The sequence below is a fragment of the Chenopodium quinoa genome, unplaced genomic scaffold, assembly GCF_001683475.1.
Source record: "Chenopodium quinoa cultivar QQ74 unplaced genomic scaffold, ASM168347v1, whole genome shotgun sequence".
Lineage (NCBI taxonomy): Eukaryota > Viridiplantae > Streptophyta > Magnoliopsida > Caryophyllales > Amaranthaceae > Chenopodium > Chenopodium quinoa.
The window spans coordinates 1,190,770-1,214,851 of NW_018742966.1; the positions used below are offsets into that span (position 1 = coordinate 1,190,770).

The 24,082-nt window shown below is 40.1% G+C and overlaps 2 protein-coding genes across 2 annotated transcripts; one reads left to right on the top strand and one right to left on the bottom strand.

Moving 5' to 3' along the window:
* Window positions 1-1,213: 1,213 nt before the first annotated feature.
* Window positions 1,214-3,394, bottom strand: LOC110729004. Its single transcript, XM_021908701.1, has 2 exons — window positions 3,047-3,394; window positions 1,214-1,691 (listed from the first exon to the last, which is right to left on the bottom strand). The coding sequence occupies exons 1-2, from the start codon at window positions 3,135-3,137 to the stop codon at window positions 1,492-1,494; spliced, it is 291 nt and encodes a 96-aa protein (XP_021764393.1). The 5' UTR covers window positions 3,138-3,394; the 3' UTR covers window positions 1,214-1,491.
* Window positions 3,395-10,973: 7,579 nt separating this feature from the next.
* LOC110729048 lies at window positions 10,974-13,259 on the top strand. Its single transcript, XM_021908751.1, has one exon. The coding sequence runs from the start codon at window positions 10,974-10,976 to the stop codon at window positions 13,257-13,259; it is 2,286 nt and encodes a 761-aa protein (XP_021764443.1).
* Window positions 13,260-24,082: the final 10,823 nt, after the last annotated feature.

Consider the following 24,082-nt stretch of genomic DNA (forward strand, 5'->3'; position numbering starts at 1 on the left):
TTATTGCTTATAGAAGTATATCTTACATTTCAAATGAAATGTTATTTGCTATATAATTTTTTGTTTTATCAACCATTTTGAGAGCTTATTTGCTCATCTACTGCCCTCTAAAATAACAAATGAGTCACACAAATAAACTTAGTTATACAAGAGTGCATGATGAATTTCGCACATATTTGGCTACATCTCAATTCTTAAGATTATCTCTCGGCGTGGATAGGGTCACAAGGACAATGGTGTATACATAATTTGATCTTAGTATCACCCTTTAATACTTTAACCAACAAAGTTAGTTAACATACACTTATAAATGCAAATAATGTTGAACTTCTTAAGCATTTATGTGGAATTCAAGAGTCGGATTATGTTTGTGTATTTCATCAATTTGTATATCTATTCACAAGATTGGAATTGACAAATTAACCACTCAATTTTCGAGAAGAATTCACCCTTCATCCTATTAAATCTGAGTGCAAAACTCCTAACTAGTTTGCATTATGATGGGCAATATAACCACCACCAAGGCGAAAACAAGACTGAAGTGTCTGAAGACTCATTTCTGTCTCCTTAGAACTCAAGGATACGAGGTACGATCCTATAGAACAGATCCTGCTCAAGTAAGGTCGTGTATGAAGACTCATTTCGCAACATCAAACCGCTCTGTTTTCAATACCTCTCATTTTCTCAAGCAGGGCTATGATGAAAGTGAAACAACAAGCGCAAGAAAATACTAGGATAAACCCAAAATAACAGCATATATAATAGCAAATAAACATCACCATGAAAGTACATGATCAGTCTCCCTTATGATTTTCCAAAGCATCCACGATGCAAATTGTTTGTGGCACACATTATTATTACTAGATGGATCGCGATAAACTCTTGAAGATCTCTCAAGGGTCGGACAAATGATCTGTTCTAGCTTAAGGGCGTCTTGGAAAATATGTCAATATTCGGGTTAAACACAAGTTTTTATTCAAGTTTATACCACTGATTTCACTAGAGTACCCCGAAGAAAGGATCATTTTATCCGCTCTCTGAGAGATCAAATCCATCAATCCTCGACGTATAATGTCTCTAGGTGCCAAATTATATCAACATGTCCAGACAATTTTTCATTTACATGGAAATGTTGAATGCTGATGGCCAAGCAGTATACTTGTACCGAAATAGCTACACTGTGTCCTGAAGAGTTCTGACAAATTAGAGAGAAGAGAGAATGAATAGCTTTTGTATTGCTTGATCATTATTCTATTAGTAAGTTGAGTATTTATACAAAACCTATGCTCATGAGATAGGAAATAATCTTCCCAAAAGATATACCATTTATCCTAATGATATATTCACTAAATAATATCTTAACATATCATAAACCTAAATATATTATTCCCTTAATGATATTTACGGAAAATATATCATACATATATTTTCTGATATCTCATATCTCTAACAAGTTCAGAGCTGCTGCAGCATATATAAATACATCGCCGTCTACCAAAACTTGTTGCTAAGGCATGTAGTGTTTGATCTAGCCCAGGCTAAGGCGTTTTTCATAGATTTTTTCTTGAGCCATTTAGGGGAAGGAGAGCGAGATACTTCATGAGAAGTCTCCGATTTCTTCAACATCTCCCACATGATTCGAACATCTTCGTATTCACAAGCTTGTACTTCTTGACTTAGTATCAATATTCCTGTTTTTTCAAGTCATAGCAGCCAAATTCATAAGCTATTGTTCAACTTTCTCAAATTAAACATCCCAATTAAAGAAATAGAATTACTAACAGTCAACCAAAGTTGTTAAGGGTCGTTTTCATCTTTATAATATCCTAGCTGCTTTAACATCAATTAAGTACTATCAACTTGAAAGCTTAAACGCATCAGACTAATAAGAAAAACAACATGCTTACATGATCTTAATTATGTAACTTTCAGCTTACAGGAATCTAAGTCATCATAACTCGTAAGCCAGCAAATCAAACACTAGTTTATAGTTATATGCTTGTAATCGTCATTATCATATCATCTAATAGACAATATTATTGACTTGTCCGACAATTATTTTTGACTTATACACTATCCTCCTCGACCTCTCATCCCTAACTGTATGTTCGTTAGTTACAGGTCTTCACGTAACATAACAATTTAACAAATTAACACTATGTCATGAAATATCGTCCTCAATTCCTCGTGCTTCATGCTCTAGGCTACCCAACTGCTTAAAGCATGATCGATAAATCAACTCATCTATATTATAATAGTGACCGGTCCTAAATATCCCGTGTGCTAGTAGTTAAATTAGTACCAACTAACTGTTGAACAACCACAAAAATTAATCCATATGTAATACGGAGTATGGATGAATTATTTATTATAACGTGAAAAAGGGTTAGATTAGACCTCAAAAATTTCCATTATGGAGTAATAACAACAATAATAGTTGAAATTTCTAACTATTTACAAATTATTTCGTCATATAGTTTCAAATTAAAGACTATACCGTCCTCTATAAGATTATTTATGAGACAATCTCATACAGGAATACATGAATTTGTTCATTATCCCTCGATTAAATTTGCATACTACATAAATCATCATCATCAATTAATACTATTATGTTATTTATGTAAATGACTATTCCTTAATAATCTCTTAATAGTACTCGTAGTAGTTAATACCAACTAACTACCAACGGTTGGACAACCAGAAAAGTAAAACCGGCCCATGTAATCAATAAAAACAAAAGTAATTAAGGGTAGTCAGTTTTGTAATACCTCTTAAACTCAAATCTAAAATCAATCTAATACAAACCAAATAACGCAATAATAAACAAATTTCCATCAACTCATGCATATAATTATAATGTTTTAACAATGATTTCCTCAAAACAACTGCAATTTGTTGTACTTAATCTACTATCAAAAATTCAAAACAGTTTCTAATTGAGTAATTACCATCAACTAATTTCGACTTTTTTTACATTTTTATGACACAATTATCGTCTAAACAAAAATTAAAAACTTTTAAAAACGGAGGGAGTATTACTTACCACGCTTGCGAAAACCAAGACGAGCAGCTAGACCACGGCAAAGTCGTTTAACAGGATAGATGATTCTTTTCTCCAACCAATAACACTCCATAGTACAGTACTTTGAGTAATATCGATATTTCACCCTTTTTTCTTTCGGTATTTAATTTATCCAACGATGAAAATAATATAATTCGTTACGAATTATGATAAACCAATCCCCTAAAAATTCGGAAATTCTAATATATCTTCTTGAATAATAATAAGAATAATCCCTTCTTTACGAAGAAAAAGTCTTTTTATTTATTTTTGTTTCTGGAAACGGGAAGAAGAAGGCTCCTTCCAAAATCATAAAGTTAGGAAAAAGATAAATGTATGGTACGTATGCTTTATAAACCCACATATTCATAAAAAAACAAAAAATATTAAATTTAAAAAGTTGGCAAATCCAGTAAAATACGACCACGTGGTCAATTTTTAGTCTGGGAAATTAAACAACAGGTTTAACTGTCGGTGGCTTTTTCTTTTTACACGTGTGGTTTTCATATTGAGCATGCTTGACTCCATTGTCACTTAGCTAAGATATTACTTTTAATTTTATTCATAAATATTGACAAGATATTACTTCAATTTTTATTCATTAAATAAGCGAGATATTATTATTACCTTGCTATTATTGTTAATTTGTTATTGGTATTTATTTTCATTATTGTAAAGTTGAAAATGATGGTTTCACCTAACTAGTGGAGACTTTGGCCATAGAAGGTGTAATGGTTAGATTTTAGAAATCTTTTTTTCCACAAAAATACAAAAACATATTTATTTGGCAAGTTGGTGGATCTAATTGGTCAAATATATTATATTTTATTAGTTTTATAAGGGATATATTTTGTTTTATTTGTATGAAGAATTATTTTTAAAAAGGGAATGGAATGTGACTACATCCACTTGAAGTTGTTATTTATAAATTTGGGCCTCTTCAATTGAACTTAATTTCATTTCATTTCATCTCCTAATTTCCCTTTCTTATAAAATATTCATTTTAGCTCTTTTACTTCAGCTCCAATCAGTTCAGTTCAGTTCATCAATTCAGTTCAGTAAATATGAAGATGTCCTTTGTATTGATTAATGTCCTTAATACTGTACCAATTAACCTAGTATTTGTATAGTCTTATATATTTATAACCTTGAACTTCTTATTTCTCGCAAGGCAATTCCATTCAACTTATAGATCAAACTTTTTTTAAGTAAAACGATAAATCAACTCTATATCGGTTGGCTCGGTAGCTGAATAAGGCAATACAAGGATTTTTAGTAGGATTTGAATATAAGATCTTATTAGTGTTAAGATGCTAAATCAGGTAAAACCCTTAGACCCTTGTCATAGTACGATGTATCACCTTACTTTCTTATAGCCGAGTACACACCCACTTGACTTGATGACTTGCATAAATTATTATTGAAAAATAAGGAATTTAGAATTATAATAATTAGATGGAATACAAATTAAATTTTGTAGCAATGTACATAGAATATATTAATTAATCTACTGATTGTGACTAGATAAAGACATTTCAACTATTGTCGTTCTTAATTGTCTATGTTAATTGGTGGAAACATGCTAAAATGCTTTCACAATCTATTATGAACCATTAAGTAACATACAAATGCTTGTCCAAATATGTAGTAGATTATCACGGATTATGTCATTGAGATGTCTAGTTGATAATTTATAATTTCTTCAAAATTATATACCGTAGATAGTACTTCTACATAACGAAAACCTACATAATAAAGTTCACAGGTTTAGTGTCAGCTCCTAAAGCTTTCTCTCGTTAGGAATGGAACCTAAACTCTTTTTTAAAAAGTCTTCTTTGATTCTTAGTGAATATATTCTTCCTTATCCAATTAAGCGTAAAAGAAGAAGCTTGACATATTGAGGATATATTTTAAGAAGTACTGTATTTATATGGCAATACGTTCAGCTTTTCCTTATAGATTCATGCTTTAGGTACAAAGTCACAAAAAGTAAATGATACATTAATTACTAGGTACACAATCATGATTATGTAACTATATATGCAAAGTCACAATGTTTAAAAGAAGTGACTAAGTGAGGAATATTTCAAACTTTAAGAAAACCTTTATTGTTTTCTTCCAAAGTAAAATGTACGAAGTAATTCATTAATATATATCTTAACAATATGTTTGTTAATTGGGGCCAGAACATTTCATAGGTTCTCCCGATCCGAGTTAGCAGGCTAAGCACGTAGGGAGTGGAGCGGGGGAGGCCTGGTAAGGGAATCCCTACCCCAAAATGTTTTTATTGATGTTTGATCTCACAACCATATATAGAAACTTTTACCACTAGGCCAAATTATGTTTCGTATCACTATAATGTACTTGATGTGGGTAGGGGTGTACACAAATTAGATCAAACCTGAAACCGACCTGAACTGGACCTGTTTGGATCAGCTCGGAACCTAACCGATAAATTCATGTCTGGTCTCAATCCTTAAAAATCCATGATTTCGGGTTTTAGGCTCGGTTCGGGTAAAATCGGAAATGCTCAGGTTTGAATTTAAAATCGGTAAAGCTATTGTTATTATCATTATTATTTAACAGGTGGTAAACAGATCCAACATGTTTTTCATTAAAAAAAAACGAAATAAAACAATAATAAGGTATTTACGAGTCCAAACTTGGACCGGGCCTGATTTTTCAGGATTGGACCGGATCCGAACCTGGTGATTGAGTCTAGTTTCCAATCCTTAAAAATCAATGACTCTAGTCTCGATCTATTCAGGTCAAGTCATGTCTAGTCCAGTTTTAGACCGGTGTACGGCCCTAAATGTGAGTACCACTACTAGAACTCTAGAAGTGTTTTTGATACCACTAAAAACACATACAACTATAATCTCTTATGGTATAACCCAATTACATTATTTTCTTAGTTACATATTATTTGCAACTTATCCTATTGTTGCAATAATATGCAACGGGCCAACGGAGGTAGTAGTACTAGTACTTTTACAAAATTGCCGTGTTAGCTACAACGTACAAGTATTTGCCAATTTACCGTACACAGTAAATTCTCATCCCACAACATTAACAATTTACCCTTACCCTGAGTCCGAGACAAATCTACTAGCAGAACCACCGTCCCTCTTTCTCAATCCTCCCAACCCGCCAACAACATCAGTCAGCGAAATAAAGCGGCAACCACTAATTCTTAAGGTACCACTATTACTATTTCTCTTTTCTACTCCCTCTTTTTATATTTTTCAACTACTCCGTATATTTTGGACTTTTAATTTCAACTTTTATTATTATTTTTCGCTCTGATAGTGATTACTACTTGTACTGTATTATAATTCAAATTGGTGTTTTTGATTGTTGATAATGATTGTTTTTTTTTAGCAAAATTGTTGGAAATAGCACTCAAATTACATATTATGATGGATCAAGTGTATAATTTGAAGGGAATACTGATTATCTGTATAATATAATGGCAAAGAAACACTTTTGATGTTTTTCAAGTGTATCAAAATATATATTACCTCCGCAACAAAAGTCTTGACACTCAAAATTTGTTTGAGAGTGTTAAGTGGCGAAAGAAAGATAAAAAATGCATGTGATGAGAAGACAGAGAGAAGACAACTCAAAAGGGAAGTAATATATTTGTTGCACGTGTAGCAACCGTTTTTTAGTAATGTTGCATATAATATAAAACGGAGGTAGTATATGTGTGCGAATGCCACCCAATTTCATGATTGTTTATTATTGTATAGTGACTAGTAAGTGGGCTTAGATGATCTATTTAGATTAATTGCGGAGGCTTGATATTGCCTGATCAGATTTTTAATTTTTTTTGATGGGTTATCAGAAGTTGCTTAGCCTAACTAGGGGGATGTGTACTTCAATGAGTGTAGTTGTGTAGTTTGGTTGTAGGCTTGTAGCTGTCAAGTAAAGGGGAACTGGTTCTTCAATCAATCCTTAGCGAATTTCATTTTATCGTTCTTTGTTGATGGGGTGGATTTTGCATTCATTGAAAGGGTAATGGCTAATGTAGGCCATATGCTGAACTAATTGGCAATGGAATTGTCAAAATTTTGACATTGGTAGGACTTATGATTCATATATATTGGGCTTATTCACTAATATTGGTCAGGACTCAGGATCAAAGATTATTGCACTCTCAGGCTGTGTTTATTTGGGCTGAAAATGTTAATTCCTGCCACCAAAATAGTGTTACTTCAAGTTCATGGTTTGAATATTACTTTTTATTGTTATGGATTCTGAACATAAAATCAAGTTAGATGGCTTGATTAGTCACTGGACTGGGAAAGATTTCAAGCATACTGAGTATGAATTACAGTTGTTATTTTGTTACTCTTTTGAGCAGTTATCCTGATTTCTGTTGGGAGTCCAATGCATCGTTCTTGATGACAATGCGTGACATTCATGTTGAGTTAACCTATAGCGAGTCACATTCTCACCAGATGCCGCTTACCCTCTATTAAGGTAGAAAGGTCAATTAGCATGTAGATTATAGATTAAAAACAGGTAAAAGACATAGGTGTAAAGTAGGAGAACCAATTTATTCTCTGCTGTCTCTTGGTCAAGCTATAGAGTATAGATAATATCTGAAATCAAGCACATTATTGAGTTTTTATTTGATGAAAGCCGAGGGCATAGCATTTGGTTGAGTTGGAGGGATTTTTTAACAACATTTATGTTCGAAGCAGCTGACGCTGCAATTTCCTGAAACCCTTGAATATGTATTGTGTCCGATTACACCTGTATTGGTGGATGTACTTCAGCAACCAAGCAAACCCAAAAATAAAATAAAATTGATTCGATGATGACGGCTATTGTGGAAAAAAAATTATATAATTGATCTTGCGAAAGAAAGAAAAAAAAAAAGGATCTTAAACCCTTGGCTGTGATACCATGTTAAAATAAAAGGAAAATATCTGACTGTCTGTATTTCTCTATGTTACACTTAAATTTATTACATGCCTTATATAGACTACACAACTACGGAGCCCTAGTATTCAATGAGAATATAATAAGTCAGACCCAATACACAATATGGGCCTTGTCTATGCTTTCAATATATATCTATGCTGCATATTAGATGGAAATCTTGAAAACAGTTTCACTTGTAAATTATGGACACTTTGAAGAAAACCACCACTCTATTCCAAGTTCATAAGAAACTACAACAAGATAAAGAACGATACTATAAATAATGGGCACTTTGGAATAATCTAACTACAATAACTCCACAAGATAAAGAACGATACTATAAATAATGGAACTTTGGAGTAGTTTTTGATAACTGAATGTTCTATATTCCTACATAACATTGCAGTTTGTGATTGACTAACAAGATTTTTTCAAGTCATTACCTTTGTTATTTCTGTCTGCTGCTAGATAGATTATGTCAATTTATCGATCTTTTGACATTATTTTCTCTTCCCTTCCCTCCAGCTATTGGCTGCTAAGTTATCTTTGAAATGGGAAAAACTGATGAGGGCTCAAAATCTGATAATGTGAAGATGGAATCTACCTCCAACAAGCCCAAGCCAAAAGCAGCTCCTTAAGTTTCATCTTACATTGATTGGGTAGCTCTTCCTCCCTCTGATGATGATGATGGTTATTATGGTTTTGAGGGAGAGAAAGAGCTGGATGGTGTCTGACTTGTCTCTGATCATACCAACTAGCAGCTGAATACAGTTCCTAGACTATTGGACATTAGTCTAACTGGCATTCGGCAAAGATTTTTGAAAATGAGCAGTCGAAACAGGAGGCGCTAATGGGGCAGATGCTGCTGAAGCTCAGGCATCCTAGATGTTTGATGGTCCCAGGTTCACAAGGATATGTACTGTGCAGGTCTGCCCTTGGTAGATCTTTTGACAATAAATGAAACATCAGTTCGTTGTCTTGATGCAGATCAAGAGGGAATGAGTAAACAAGATGCCTTCAGGGCAAAACTGGTCAAGTTTGGGCTCCCAAATTATAACCATCTGACCCAAATTGCAAAGTTATCCGGGGGCCAAAAAGGACAGGTGGTATATACTTTAGTAGCAATGTTGAAGCCTCAAATTTTGTCATAGGATAGACCAACCAATCCCTTGGAAATGCCGAACATTTACGCTCACCCTGGGAGATGCCTTAGTTGAATTTATAGGCAGAGGTGTCCCTGTTAGTCATGATTCTCAGTTGATTATGTGTGTGGGTAAGGTTGAGGAGCATAGTCAAATCTTGGTGGTTGATGTACACATTCTATACCATATTTTACCCTCATTTTATAGCTATGTTCGTATGACTTCTAAGCTCTACGGAGCTATTTCTCGCTAATATCCTCCTCTCTAGTGTGGCTTGGTCTATTTGATTGATTTTGTAGGCATATGAAGATTTCCGGATGATTTGAACTTGTTTTAGATAGCCACGAAAGCTTATTAAGATGGAGGAGAATTTTACCCGTGTCCGCCTGGAAGGCACATTGCCCTGGCAGCCAGGGCGAAGAAGGAAAAGAAGAGAAGTCATGAGAAAGAATGGAAGAGTTCAACTTCCATCCGCCCGGACCGGGTGACATTGCCCTGGCAGACCGGGCGGACAAAAGCACTGCATATGAAAGATTTGTTGAAGGCGTAAGGTCGTTTTTTCTTCTCGCGCCCGACCGGGCAGCCTTGCCCGGTCAGACCGGGCGGAGTGTCGATGACCGCATTTTCCTATTTTTTCGGGTTTTCTTAATTAAAGGATATAAATACCCTTTGTAAAGCCCGACTAAAACATACTTAGTTATTATCTTAGCAGTTTTTAACACCATTAGAACCCTAATATTCTCTCTAGATCTAGATTAAAATTGCACTTTCAAGTTTTGATCTTTGTTCATCAACAATTGGTACTTTTCTTCATTCAAGCAATTGGTATTCATCTCTATTTCTTCTTTTACTTTTAATTGCTTATTAATCATGCTTTCTTCATTATTATTGTTTTTGCTTCCATTAATATGTGTGAGTAGTTCTTTACTTCAAGATCTAGCGAAACCCGAATATGATTAATGCATGATTTAATTCTTTAAATTCTCTAATAATAATTGTATTTGATTTGCTTAATTGATTATGTTTATGCCAATACTAGATTAGGGATAATTGGTATTGTTATTAATCCTTTGTTTTTATCACAACGGGAGTTGGGTTTTGACGGATTTGAATAAATCAATTAAGGGTTTGAAGTTTATCACGGGAGTAGTTGAACGGATGATTAGGAAGTTAAAGTAATGTGCTTAAGGTCTCTAATTTACATGATTCCACGGAAGTAGGCTTGATTGTGATTAGAGAAGCCATTGATAACTCGGGAGAGACCATTGGTATTATTCATGGATTACTTTTCCTCATTAATCAATTGAATTATATGTTAGGGGTAGAACGACTATTGCATTAATTGTATTCGTGGTGAAACTTGATCTTGGATGTTTTTAGCATTGAATTGTGCATTTTATTAGATTTTATCGTTTTAATTAGTTCTTTAGATATTGATTCCCACTTATTTGATTTGGTTACTTGCTTAGTAATTGCTTGAGTCTATTTAATTAGTTGAACTATAGTCTCTTGGGATCCGACCCCTGCTTGCCCGTCTATATAGTAGTGGTCTAGTTAGGTTTATTTTTGTTAGGTACGCAACACGCCTATCAAATTTTGGCGCCGTTGCCGGGGACTAACGGTTTCATTCTAGTTATTTGTGATTCATTTTACTAAGCATATATTTTGTTGCTTCGGCTATTGTTCCTTGTGTCTTTGATCTCCCGTTTTAGTTTCTTTGTTGCATGCAAACTCGAAGTTCAGGTTCAGATGATTTAACACCTTTTGATTCTGAGATCGAAGCTATTGCACGTAGACGAAGAGGTAGAAGAAGGAAAAATCAAAATACAAGAAACATGGTTGACCCAGGAACAAAATCTCTTTTGGAGTATGGTATTCCGGATACAACAACCGGATTTCTCTCCAGTATTGTTAGACCACTTGTCACCGCTCAAAGTTTTGAGTTGAATCCCCAATTCATACAGTTCATCTCCAATGATTCTTTTGCGGGCTCATCAAATGATTGCCCCGTGACTCACATTGATAGTTTCTTGGAGAAGTGTGACACTATGAAGCTCAACGGTGTCACTGATGATGCTATTAGACTACGCCTTTTCCCTTTTTCACTAAGGGATAGGGCAAGGGAATGGCTACGAGATGAAGGTATTGGTTCCTTTGATACGTGGGACAAGCTTGCTAAGGCTTTCCTAGTAAAATTCTTGGGGCAAGAGAAAACCGAAAAATTAAGGAACGAGCTATATACCTTCCATCAATCTAATGATGAGTCCTTATATGAAGCATGGAGGAGGTTCAAGCGATTGCAGAGACAATGCCCTCATCATGGTATTCCTGAATGGATGCTGATCCAAACGTTCTATAATGGTTTGACCCATGAGTTTCGCATATACATTGATGCTGCATCTGGAGGTTCTATCATGACGAAGAACCCAACCGATGCAAAGGATTTGATTGAGAAGATGGCGGCTAATGATAATTACCATCCAAGGGGACGAAATGCTATCAACGCAGGTAATAAACATGATGTTGATGCTCTAACCATGTTGACTAGTTCTGTGCAGGCACTAACTCACAAAGTCAATCAACTCCAAGCTGAGTCCCCTCGACCCTCGATGGAAACTTGTCAGATGTGTGGATTGCAAGGCCATACTGCGCGGGAGTGTCAACCTAATTATGATGGAATGACAATTGAGCAAGCTAATGCTTTTTATACCACAACCTCCACAAGGCCATTTGATGAAGGGTGGAGAAATCATCAAGGGCTCTCATATATGAACAATCAGGCTCCAGTGAATCCTCAACCACCACCTGCTTTTCAAGCAAGGGCACCTTTCAATCATCAATCCACACAACTACCACCACCCCAAACCTCAAAATTTGATCTTGAATCAATTATGAAGGCTTTTACTACCTCCCAAATTCAACAACAAGAGCTTATATCAAGGCAATTTGAGCTACAAGCAAAGCAAAATGAGTACTTTGAAAACTCAATCCAATTGCTCACCGCTCAAAATAAGAGGATAGAGACTCATCTTTCTCAACTTTCACAGCAAGTGAGTCATCTAACAACACTTCAAGATCAAGCAAAAGTCCAGACGAAACAATGCAATGCAATTTTCGTGAAGAGTGATGAATTGTTTACGGGTGGATTAGAAGAGAAAGCGTGCAATGTGGAGTCAAGAACTGAGAAGCATGAGAGAGAAGGTCCCAAACATGTTGCTCCACAAGCATATGAGGAGCCAATGCCTTTCCCGCAAAGGTTATCAAAAGCTGTGCTCGATAAGCATTTTGGGAAGTATTCCGAGACTCTTAAGAAGGTATATGCTACCATTCCTTTTTCCGATCTTGTAATTCAAATGCCTCAATTTGCAAATTTTGTGAAAGGAATTCTAGATCATGATCATAATGATAAGAAATTAGAAAGTGTGGTAGTAAAGAAGAAATGTTCTGATCTTTTACATGATAGCTTACCACCTAAATTGCATGATCCTGGTAGTTTTACTATCCCTTGTATGATAAACAAAACATATTTTGATAGGGTCTTGTGTGATTTAGGTGCTAGTGTTAATTTAATGCCTTTTTCAGTGTATGACAAATTAGGTTTGAAAAACCTTAAACCCTCTCCTATATCTCTTCATATGGCTGATAGAACTGTTAGACTCCCTAAGGGTGTAGTTGAAGATGTATTAGTTGGGATTGGTGAACTTGTTTTTCTTGTTGACTTTGTTGTGGTGGATATGAAAGAAGACCATAAGATCCCACTCATCTTTGGTCGCCCTTTTCTTGCTACAAGTCAAGCTTTAATAGATGTTCCTAAAGGACAAGTGACCATTAGAGCTCAGGATAAACAAGTTGTGTTTAAGATTTTCAATGACCATAATTTTACTTTTGATGGTGGTACTTGTTTGAGAATTGATGCTACTAACCCTTTGGTTAATAAGTGTGTTTCTAATAGAAATCATGTGCGCAAAAAAGACAATATTCCACCACATGATGGGTTTAGCTACATCAAAATAAGCTCGGATACAAAGTACATCAACTCAAATTTGAAGGAGTCGTTTGGAGGTGGATATATTTATGAGAAATACCACAAAATATCTTCTCCGTGTGGTGACCCAGGTTGAGCTACTAAAGAAGGGTCGAGCTAAAGACCTTAAACAAGCGCTAAATGGGAGGCAACCCATTCCGTTTTTTTTATTATTTATTTTATTTTCCCTTTATTTTTTTCTATTTATTATTTTTTTTAGTGTTTTGGGTTACGATGCGACGTTATTTTGAGGGCGGTCCCAGCTTCGCCCTTAGGTATGATCCCTCCTCTGTCATTAGGGCCTAGTTTTCTTTTTCCCTTACTTGTTCTTATTCGATATATGTTCACATTGAGGACAATGTGAAGTTTAGCTTGGGGGAAGGATTACTTTTGGCTTTGGGTAGTTACTTTGTGAATCATGACGATGAATGGCTAGTAAACTACTTCTTTGTGCCCCTATCCTTAATGATTTAAACTTGATGATTTTGGTTTTTGGCTTGATTTTGATTGAAAGACTTGCTATGCGGATTAAATGATCATGATCTGATATTGGATTGTCTGGGCCTATGGAAATCAACTTTGTGCAACTGTGTATGAATCTGGAGCTTGACTGTATTAACTGTGAGGCTTGAGCCTTTATTATTTATTCATGTGTGTTAGTTCCTAGTGTGACATTGATCTTAGTTTTGTCTTGAGACTCTTAGTAGTGTGTCATGATACATTGCACATGCACGATGAGGAGGACGAAGGCCATGTTCATTAGGTAGCCTCCAGATGAATTTAGAAACATATGTTCCCTTCTTGCTTACCCATGTTGTAGCCTTGTCCATGTTTTTCATCTAAGTCACAAAATTAACCTATCGGCCCCAATTAGTAACTTATCCCAAGTCTAGCTTGGGGGAGCCATCTATCTTGGTATTCTCTATGGTTTGTGATGATGTTTTGGAGAAGATTAATTTGAAGCTTGAAGGTTTTTGAAATTTTTTCTATATGATCTATTTTAAAGCTCTTATAGTTTGTTATAAAAAAAAGAAAAAAAAAGAAAAAAGAAAAGAAAAAAATTTCAGCTTCTTGAATGATAAATAAAAGAGCTTCAAAAATAAGAATAGTGCGATGAATTGTTATGTAGGGTGAATAAGGTGGTAGTTGCTCTTAATTCAAGTTATCTTTGGAGTGTGTATTCTTGTGAATTAGTTCGATGGGATTTTAATGTGTATTGTTCATTTTTGATGGCTTCCCTGAAGGACTATATTTACCTACATTTTCTAAAATTTCCCTACCCATTTTCACCCGACTTACATTACAAGCTTGAAAAAGACCTTCTGACCTTCGTGCATAGTATTTCGAGTCGACTTTTTACTAGTTTGAGCGGCATTATTACCCTTTAAACACACGAGTGTTGTGAGATAAGGGGGGTTATCATCATTAGTGGGGATGGAGAGAGATCAGGCTCATTTTTAGCTCGCCACATAAAATTGTGCGAAGTGACCACTAAGTGAGATACTCTAGTCATCGATTCCTTATGTGTACATGGTTGACTCTGTTTGATGGCCATTCAGGTTGATTGATAGTCTGAATGAGGTGATTAGTTGGCTAAGATGCTTGTGTGTCCGATTTCGATTTTGAGTATGGTATTTTCAAATGTATTATGGGGTGAAGTATGTTTATTTGGTTGTTGCTAGTCATTGATTGTCTTGCTTGAGGGCAAGCAAGAACTTAGCTTGGGGGAATTTGATGTACACATTCTATACCATATTTTACCCTCATTTTATAGCTATGTTCGTATGACTTCTAAGCTCTACGAAGCTATTTCTCGCTAATATCCTCCTCTCTAGTGTGGCTTGGTCTATTTGATTGATTTTGTAGGCATATGAAGATTTCCGGATGATTTGAACTTGTTTTAGATAGCCACGAAAGCTTATTAAGATGGAGGAGAATTTTACCCGTGTCCGCCTGGAAGGCACATTGCCCTGGCATCCAGGGCGAAGAAGGAAAAGAAGAGAAGTCATGAGAAAGAATGGAAGAGTTCAACTTCCATCCGCCCGGACCGGGCGACATTGCCCTGGCAGACCGGGCGGACAAAAGCACTGCATATGAAAGATTTGTTGAAGGCGTAAGGTCGTTTTTGCTTCTCGCGCCCGACCGGGCAGCCTTGCCCGGTCAGACCGGGCGGAGTGTCGATGACCGCATTTTCCTATTTTTTCGGGTTTTCTTAATTAAAGGATATAAATACCCTTTGTAAAGCCCGACTAAAACATACTTAGTTATTATCTTAGCAGTTTTTAACACCATTAGAACCCTAATATTCTCTCTAGATCTAGATTAAAATTGCACTTTCAAGTTTTGATCTTTGTTCATCAACAATTGGTACTTTTCTTCATTCAAGCAATTGGTATTCATCTCTATTTCTTCTTTTACTTTTAATTGCTTATTAATCATGCTTTCTTCATTATTATTGTTTTTGCTTCCATTAATATGTGTGAGTAGTTCTTTACTCCAAGATCTAGCGAAACCCGAATATGATTAATGCATGATTTAATTCTTTAAATTCTCTAATAATAATTGTATTTGATTTGCTTAATTGATTATGTTTATGCCAATACTAGATTAGGGATAATTGGTATTGTTATTAATCCTTTGTTTTTATCACAACGGGAGTTGGGTTTTGACGGATTTGAATAAATCAATTAAGGGTTTGAAGTTTATCACGGGAGTAGTTGAACGGATGATTAGGAAGTTAGAGTAATGTGCTTAAGGTCTCTAATTTACATGATTCCACGGAAGTAGGCTTGATTGTGATTAGAGAAGCCATTGATAACTCGGGAGAGACCATTGGTATTATTCATGGATTACTTTTCCTCATTAATCAATTGAATTATATGTTAGGGGTAGAACGACTATTGCATTAATTGTATTCGTGGTGAAGCTTGATCTTGGATGTTTTTAGCATTGAATTGTGCATTTTATTAGATTTTATCGTTTTAATTAGTTCTTTAGAATTTGATTCCCACTTATTTGATTTGGTTACTTGCTTAGTAATTGCTTGAGTCTATTTAATTAGTTGAACTATAGTCTCTTGGGATCCGACCCTTGCTTGCCCGTCTATATAGTAGTGGTCTAGTTAGATTTATTTTTGTTAGGTACGCGACACGCCTATCAGTGATGGACGATGGGACTGTGAGGATCTTCTTAGGGGCTTTCAAGGAGTATTTGGAAGAGCTGCAAAGAGAGAACATGGCTGAAGTGGATGACTGACATAGCATGCTTTGAAATATTTGTATAGGTATTTGCTGCCTGAGAGTATTATTAAATTTTCCCTCTCATCAACCCAAAATTTGGCAATTTGATTAAAGCATTTTATGAGGATACTATGTTTTTTTTTTTTTTTTTTTTTTTTTGTGAAATCACTAGTCGTATAAAATTCGGAAAGGTTCAAATTCAGAATTTCTGTCAAAAGCCAGAGAAGTTTGCTCTTGTGGCAAATTCTAGGCAAGGATCTTTGTTTCTACTTGTGTGCATCCCTGCCTTCTGCTTAAGCAGATGTAAATTAATACGTAAAACTTTTGACTTTGTTATTTGTGAGTTGTGACAACTGTCTTTCTCCTCAATTTCTATTCTTAAATTTGTCCAACTGACCCTTCTCAAAGTAGTCCTTTGAATCTGGTCCATCCCTATACCTTCTCAAACTTGGAGCATCTATTGATTCGCCATTCTTGGCATACAGACGAAGCAAAATCCTAGCATCTGTTCCAGCTCTTTCGACATTTCCGGTTTTCAGTTTCACGTTATACGCACATGACTGCATATGCACAAAAAATGTTATCAACTCATGTAGTAGTTGTTTGGGTCCAATTTAGTCCAATTGGGCCTGGTCACTGAATGATCCAATTAAAAGCCCAAGGTTAAGGTTCAACTCTCCAAATGTGCTAAAGTCAAAAATCAACATCCTCAAAGCCATGTCAAGGTCAGTCAACGGCCCAATCAGCTTGGCCCAGCCCAACTGACTTCCGGGCCCAATCCGCCTCCTTCATTAGCCAAGGTATAAAAGCCAACAATTTGGTCAATTCTTGGTAAGACAATAAAGCCTCAAGCAACTAAACTCTTGCACAGCTTTCTCTCTCTAATATACTGACTTAAGCATCGGAGGGGCCTTCCTCGGCGTCCCCCCCGAGGCTAGTTTACGTGTATTTGTTGTGCAGGAAACCCTCGGCTCCTGCGTCGTTCGGACCGAGACCAAGTTCCCTCAAGATAAAAGGATCTTCCGAGATTCGATTGTTTTCATCCGAAACAATTTGGCGCCGTCTGTGGGGAACGCTACTAAATTTCGCGTCAGTCATCAAACACTCCGGCAGTCGCCATGACTAAGAGTGGAAAGAGTTCCAAGAAGGCTAAGAAGGGAGGAGGCCGGATTACGGTGAGGGAACGCCAGCCGGTTTATCCCTCCCCGGAGCAAGCCTCTTCCGAATCGGAGGCCCCCATTTCTCCGGAAAGGGAAGCCTCAAGAGGTCCTAGCCTCCAGGAGGAGAACACCTCGCACCACACTCGGCAGCCGGGGCCATCCCCGAGACCGAGTGGCTCAGGTGCGAGGAACTCCCCGCCGCGCCATAGCGTGCAATCCAGGTCACATCCGCGGGAGACTCCTCCCTCCGGACCCTCCACCGAGGAAGTGGCCAGAGCAGTGGCCATCTGCATGGAGTTCCTTAAAGCTCAAGGGGCTCCAATCCAGATGCCTGATGATCACCAGCCGAGAAACCTGAAAAGGAGGATCGGTCAGGATGATGGTGGACAAGTTCCACCACATAGAGAGCTCGGCCAGAGGTGGCGAGGGGACACCCGAAACTCCAGTAAGGAGAGGAGGAGGAACCCTCAACCCTCTGACCACTCTGAAGCTCAGAATTCCATGGGGCCCTCCAAGGACCCGGAATTCGCCCGCCAAAGCGTTCACGAACGCTTGGGTTCGAGGGAGGTGAGTGTGCATAGCCGCCTCACCTTCCCAGAGGATACCGGACCCCACCCAACCTTGTCTCAGCCGGGGACGAAAACCACTTCCACCTCTGAGAGAGGAGGGAGCGAGGTCCCTGAGGCCGGGTACAAGGGGAAGGCGGTCATGGTTCCATCGAACTCGCCCTTCCAGAAGTGGATTCTGGAAGAGCATGTGCCAACGGTCAAAATCCCGGCACATATTACTTACGATGGTACCTCAGATCCTAAGGATCATATTGCCTCTTACGAGGGGCACATGTATCTGAACCCGAGGTCTGAGGCTACCTGGTGTAAATACTTTCCTACGACCCTCAAAGGTGTTGCCCAATCCTGGATCACCAAAGGGCTCAAGGAAGGCTCCATAACCGGTTGGAACGACCTCTCCAACAAGTTCAAGAGCAAATTCTCTACGGCCAACCGCCGAGAGAAGACCACTGCAGAGCTAATGAGTCTGCAGCAGGCGGAGGACGAGAGCCTCCGCGACTATCTGACTCGCTTCAGCAACGAGTCATCCGGAATCACAAGCCTGGATCAAGGCCTGGCCGTGTTCGCGCTACGGAACGGCCTCCAAGCTGGAAAGTTCCTGGACTTCATGGTCATGCATCCCCCGCAGACCCTGGAGGAAGCCTTGGAAGCATCGGATAGGTTCATCCGAGCCGAGGAGTGGAACAGATCCAGGTCTCAGTCTCGTCCGAGAATTGAGAAGCCGAAAGGGCAGCAGCCCGAAGTCTCGGCGCAGAGGAAAGGGAAGGCTAAGGCCTCAGAACCGTCCTCTGCTGCCGAGCCGAAGAAGGAAAGACACTTTCCCTACACGGGAAGGTACGATTCATACACTCCACTCTCCCTTCCCCGTGCTAAGATTTTCAGCACGACGAAGGACGAGGGGAGATTCAAAAAACCTCGTCCGTTGCCTCCCTGGCATCAGACGAGGGGAAAGGACCAGTGGTGCGAGTTCCATGACTCACCCGGACATCGCACCGAGGACTGCGTCCAGCTGAAGGACCAGATTGAGGATCTGGTCCGCAAGGGGTACCTGAGCCAATACCTCGCGGACAGGCGCGAGGAGAAAAAAGCTGAGAAAGATTCTCGGCAGGACCTCAACTTCGCTCGGAAGAAGGATAAGGGACCTCAGGGCAAGGAGTCCCTCGACATCCTAGTTATTTCCGGGGGAATCTCGCGAGGCACAGCCAAACGCCAACTGAGGGGTCTAACCCATCAGATTCATCAGGCTGAGCTTCGGCAGTCCCAGTCACCGGCGCCGAACATCCTGTTCACAGCCGAAGACTGTGAGGGGGTGGTATACCCCCACGATGACCCACTAGTAATCATTCTGGGCATCGCCAACCGCAACGTCTGGCGGACCCTCGTCGACGGCGGTAGCGGGGCGAACATCCTCTTCCGAGGAGCGTTCGACCAGCTGAGGATGGGAGCCGAGCACCTGGCCCCCGCACCCTACCCGGTGTCTGGATTCAACGGCTCTTCCTCGTATCCTGACGGGAAGATTACACTTCCTGTCACCATCGGCGAAGGCCGAGCAGCTAGGAATATCATGGCCGAATTTTTGGTCGTAGATGCTCCATCTGCATACAACGTGATCATGGGGAGACCCCTCATTCACGGCATTCAAGGAGTCGTCTCCACGTATCATCAAATCATGATATACGTTTCAGACGAGGGAGGCTCCGAGAAAATAAAGGGCAGTCAAAAAGAAGCCCGCCGATGCAATCACCTCAAGCCATCCACGTCTCGCCGAGGCGACCGTGGCGATGGGGAGGAAAAGCACCGGGACCGAAACGCCAAAAAGCCGAGAGGCTCAGACGTTTCGGCTAATGAAGCCCCAGACAACGAGAAATCTGATGGGGGCCAAAAGGCTGACTCCGCCTCAGAGCCGAACGACTCTGATGGCCAGCCGCGGTCAGGAAAGTCTGCTAATATTGATAGCAGGCCGGAATTCGAGGAATCCAACTCTAAGAGCATGGAGACGGATGACCTGACCGAGTCAATAGAACTGACCGTAGGAGATCCGAACAGATGTGTTAGCATCGGGTCGTCACTGGAGCCAAACACCCGTGCGGCACTCGTCCAACTCCTACGGGCCAGTGGAGACGTGTTCGCCTTCTCAGCCGCAGAAATGCCCGGGATTGATCCGGACTTCGTCTCCCATAGGCTTAATGTCGACCCCTCCAGTCGACCCATTAAGCAGAAAAAGCGGAACTACTCCGCCGAAAAGAACCAGAACATCGCAGCTGAGGTCGATAAGCTCCTAGATGCTGGGTTCATTGAACCCTGTCAGTATCCGGAGTGGCTGGCCAATGTTGTAATGGTTCAGAAGGCAAATGGTAACTGGAGGATGTGCGTTGACTTCACGGACCTGAATAGGGCATGTCCCAAGGACTCCTATCCGCTGCCGAGGATCGACCAACTGGTCGACTCGACAAGCGGGCATGCTCTGCTCAGTTTCATGGACGCATTCTCGGGATACCATCAGATCTTCATGCACCCCGAGGACCGAGCTAAAACAGCGTTCATAACAAGTTCCGGGTTGTACAATTACAGAATGATGCCCTTCGGATTGAAAAATGCGGGGGCAACATATCAGAGGTTGGTTGATCAGGTTTTCGCCGAGCAAAAAGGCCGAAACATGGAGGTTTATGTTGACGACTCAATCGTCAAAAGCATAAAAGAAAAAGATCATGTCACGGACCTAGCCGAAACCTTCGCCACCCTCAGAAAATACAAAATGAAGCTGAATCCGAAGAAATGTGTCTTCGGCGTGAAGTCAGGCAAGTTCCTCGGCTTCATGGTCAGCAAGAGGGGGATTGATGCAAACCCCGCCAAAGTACAAGCTGCTTTAGACCTCCCCGAGCCGAAGACAAAAAGGGATATTCAGCGTCTAGCCGGGAGAATGGCTGCCTTGTCCAGGTTCATCTCACGAGCCTCAGACAAAGGGCTCCCTTTCTTCAAGGCGCTGAAGCTCCAAAATTCAAAAGGCATTGAATGGGGAGACGAACAAAAGTCAGCCTTTCAGCAGCTCCGTGAACACCTGGCTCAACTCCCAACACTGGCAAGGCCAGTCGTAGGAGACATCCTATACTTATACGTGGCGGTCAGTCCAGCCACGGTAAGCGCGGTGCTGCTAAGGGAAGAAGAAAAAGTTCAACAGCCGATCTATTTCGTCAGCCACACCCTGACGGATGCCGAGACGCGCTACCCATTGTTAGAAAAAGTGGCTTATGCAGTGGTGGTGGCTGCTCGGAAGTTGCGACCCTATTTTGATTCTCATCAAATAGCGGTTCTAACTGATCAGCCGTTAGAGAAAGTCCTCGGCAAGGTTGAAAAATCCGGTAGACTAGCAAAGTGGGCTTTCGAGCTCACCGAGTTCAGTATCGGTTATCAGCCGAGAACAGCCATCAAGGCGCAAGCCTTGGCAGACTTCTTGGCCGAGTGCTCCTATCAGGAGACTCTGGATGCAAGGAGGAAAATCTGGACCGTCTTCACGGATGGGTCCTCCACCGTGAACGGTTCGGGGCAGGGGTCGTCATCACCTCTCCCGAAGGCAAAACCTTCGAGTATGCACTAAAATTTTCATTCAAAGCCTCTAACAACGAGGCCGAATACGAAGCAGCCATTGCTGGCTTAGACCTGTGCATATCGTTGGAAGCCGAGCATGTCTACCTCAAGACAGATTCTCAGCTGGTCGCCAATCAGATCCGGGGGGAGTATGAGGCTAAAGAGCCTTCAATGGCAGCTTACCTCACAAGGATCAAATCGACAATTGCGAAGCTGAGATCTTTCGAAGTAGAGCTGATCCCAAGGGGTCAAAATGCTCAAGCGGACGCACTCTCCAAACTTGCAAGCTCAACTCTGACTGAGTTAAGCCGTTCTGTCTATGTGGAGGTGCGCCGAGAAAAGAGTGTAGCCGAAGCAATATCAATCTGCTGCGCTGCACTCGAGCCGAGCTGGATGGATGACATCCTGGCTTATAAACTCAGGGACGAGCTCCCCGAGGATAGGAATTCGGCCTCCAAGATAAAGCGGATCAGTTCACGATTCCTCGTCTTCGGCGGCCAACTCCTCAGAAAATCCTTCTCCGCTCCATTATTGAAATGCGTGGGTCCAACGGATGCCGACTATATTCTCCGAGAGATTCACCTCGGCATCTGCGGAAACCACATAGGAGGGAGAACCTTAGCCCACAAAGCTCTCAGGGCAGGGTATTTTTGGCCTACAATGATCTCGGATGCAAAGAACATGGTCAGAAAATGCGAGAAATGCCAAAAATTTGCACCGGTAATCCATCGGCCATGCCTAGATCTCCAGCCAATTCTTAATCCTCTTCCATTTGCACAATGGGGGTTGGATATTCTGGGACCCTTTCCCGAGGCCCCATACAAAAGAAAGTGGCTGATAGTCGGAATCGACTATTTCAGCAAATGGATTGAAGCGGAAGCTGCTTCAGGCATATCTGAGCAAACTGTCAGACAGTTCATCTGGCAGAACATAATAACTCGGTTCGGCATCCCAAAAGTTTTTGTGTTCGACCACGGCAGACAGTTTGACAACCTGCCCTTGCGCCGATACACTGATCAATTCGGGATAAAATTGGCTTACTCCGCGGTTTGCCACCCTCAGAGTAATGGCCAAGCCGAAGCCGCAAATAAACAGATCCTTAACGCTCTCAGAAAAAGAGTAGAGGATCAAAAGTCCAAGTGGGTAGAGGAACTTCCGGGAACCCTCTGGTCACTCCGGACAACCGAGAAGGAGGCAACGGGGCATTCACCTTTTCAGCTGGTGTATGGATCCGAAGCAGTGCTTCCAGTGGAAGTGGGCTCAGAAAGCCTACGAGTGAATCTCTTCTCAGCCGAGGAAAATGAGCAGCTCATGAAAGAGTCCCTCGACTTCCTTGACGAGATTAGAGATCTAGCCCGAGAAAGGATGGCTGCACACAAGCTCAGAATGAGCAAGTCCTACAACCGAAGAGTCTATCAACGACCTCTCAGAGTTGGGGATTTAGTTTTGAGGAATGCTGCAGCTGTTCAAAAAAGTCGCATTCATGGCAAACTCTCAGCATCTTGGGAGGGACCTTATGAAATTTATCAAGAGCTTCAGCCCGGTACCTTCAGACTCAAACAAATGGATGGCACCGAGCTGAAAAACCATTGGAATGCCGATGTGCTCAAAAAATACTATGTGTAAATCCTTCGGATAGTACAATCTATGTAAGTACACTGATTTTGTTTATAAAAAGGCCATCGAGCCAGTATTCATTCAGATTGCGTGTATTCTTTAAGTCTTTATGCTTTCTACGGTTTTTCAAAAATTCAAGGTTTCATTCGGCGCTGTCCGGGGTATTGCATAATGATGCCTTGTACCTCGGCAAGCCGTAAAACCTGCCAAAAAAAGATACAAGCCCGAAGTATTGCATAGTGATGCCTTGTACTTCGGAGAATCTGTTCCTTTGGGCAAAAAGGCCATAGACTTATCCGAAACATAGCCTAAAAAATAAGAACTGATAAAGCCCCGAAGTATTGCATAGTGATGCCTTGTACTTCGGATGAATCAGTTCCGGGTGGTAGTTGCAACTCTGAAGTATTGCATGATGATGCCTCGTACTTCAGATAAACTGCTGCCCCGGCATGGTGTTTCGGATAGTTGTTCCCTTGGATGAATTGAAGAAAGTGTCACAAGAGTACCATCTCTAGAGTGAAAACTCTCAGGTGGGAAATCAGTACTTTAAAAACAGATGTAGAAAATAAAGCAAAGTGTTCAAAGATCCTCGGCTTAGCCGAGAAAAATTATCAGCCATTCCAGAATTCAGAAGACCTCATCTTCAGATTTCTGGGGGGGCAGAGGGAAATAGAGAAATGGCACAACTGATCTAATACCCTTCAGCTCAGCCGAAGTTTGATACTTATGTCAGTTTTTTCACAAGTTGAA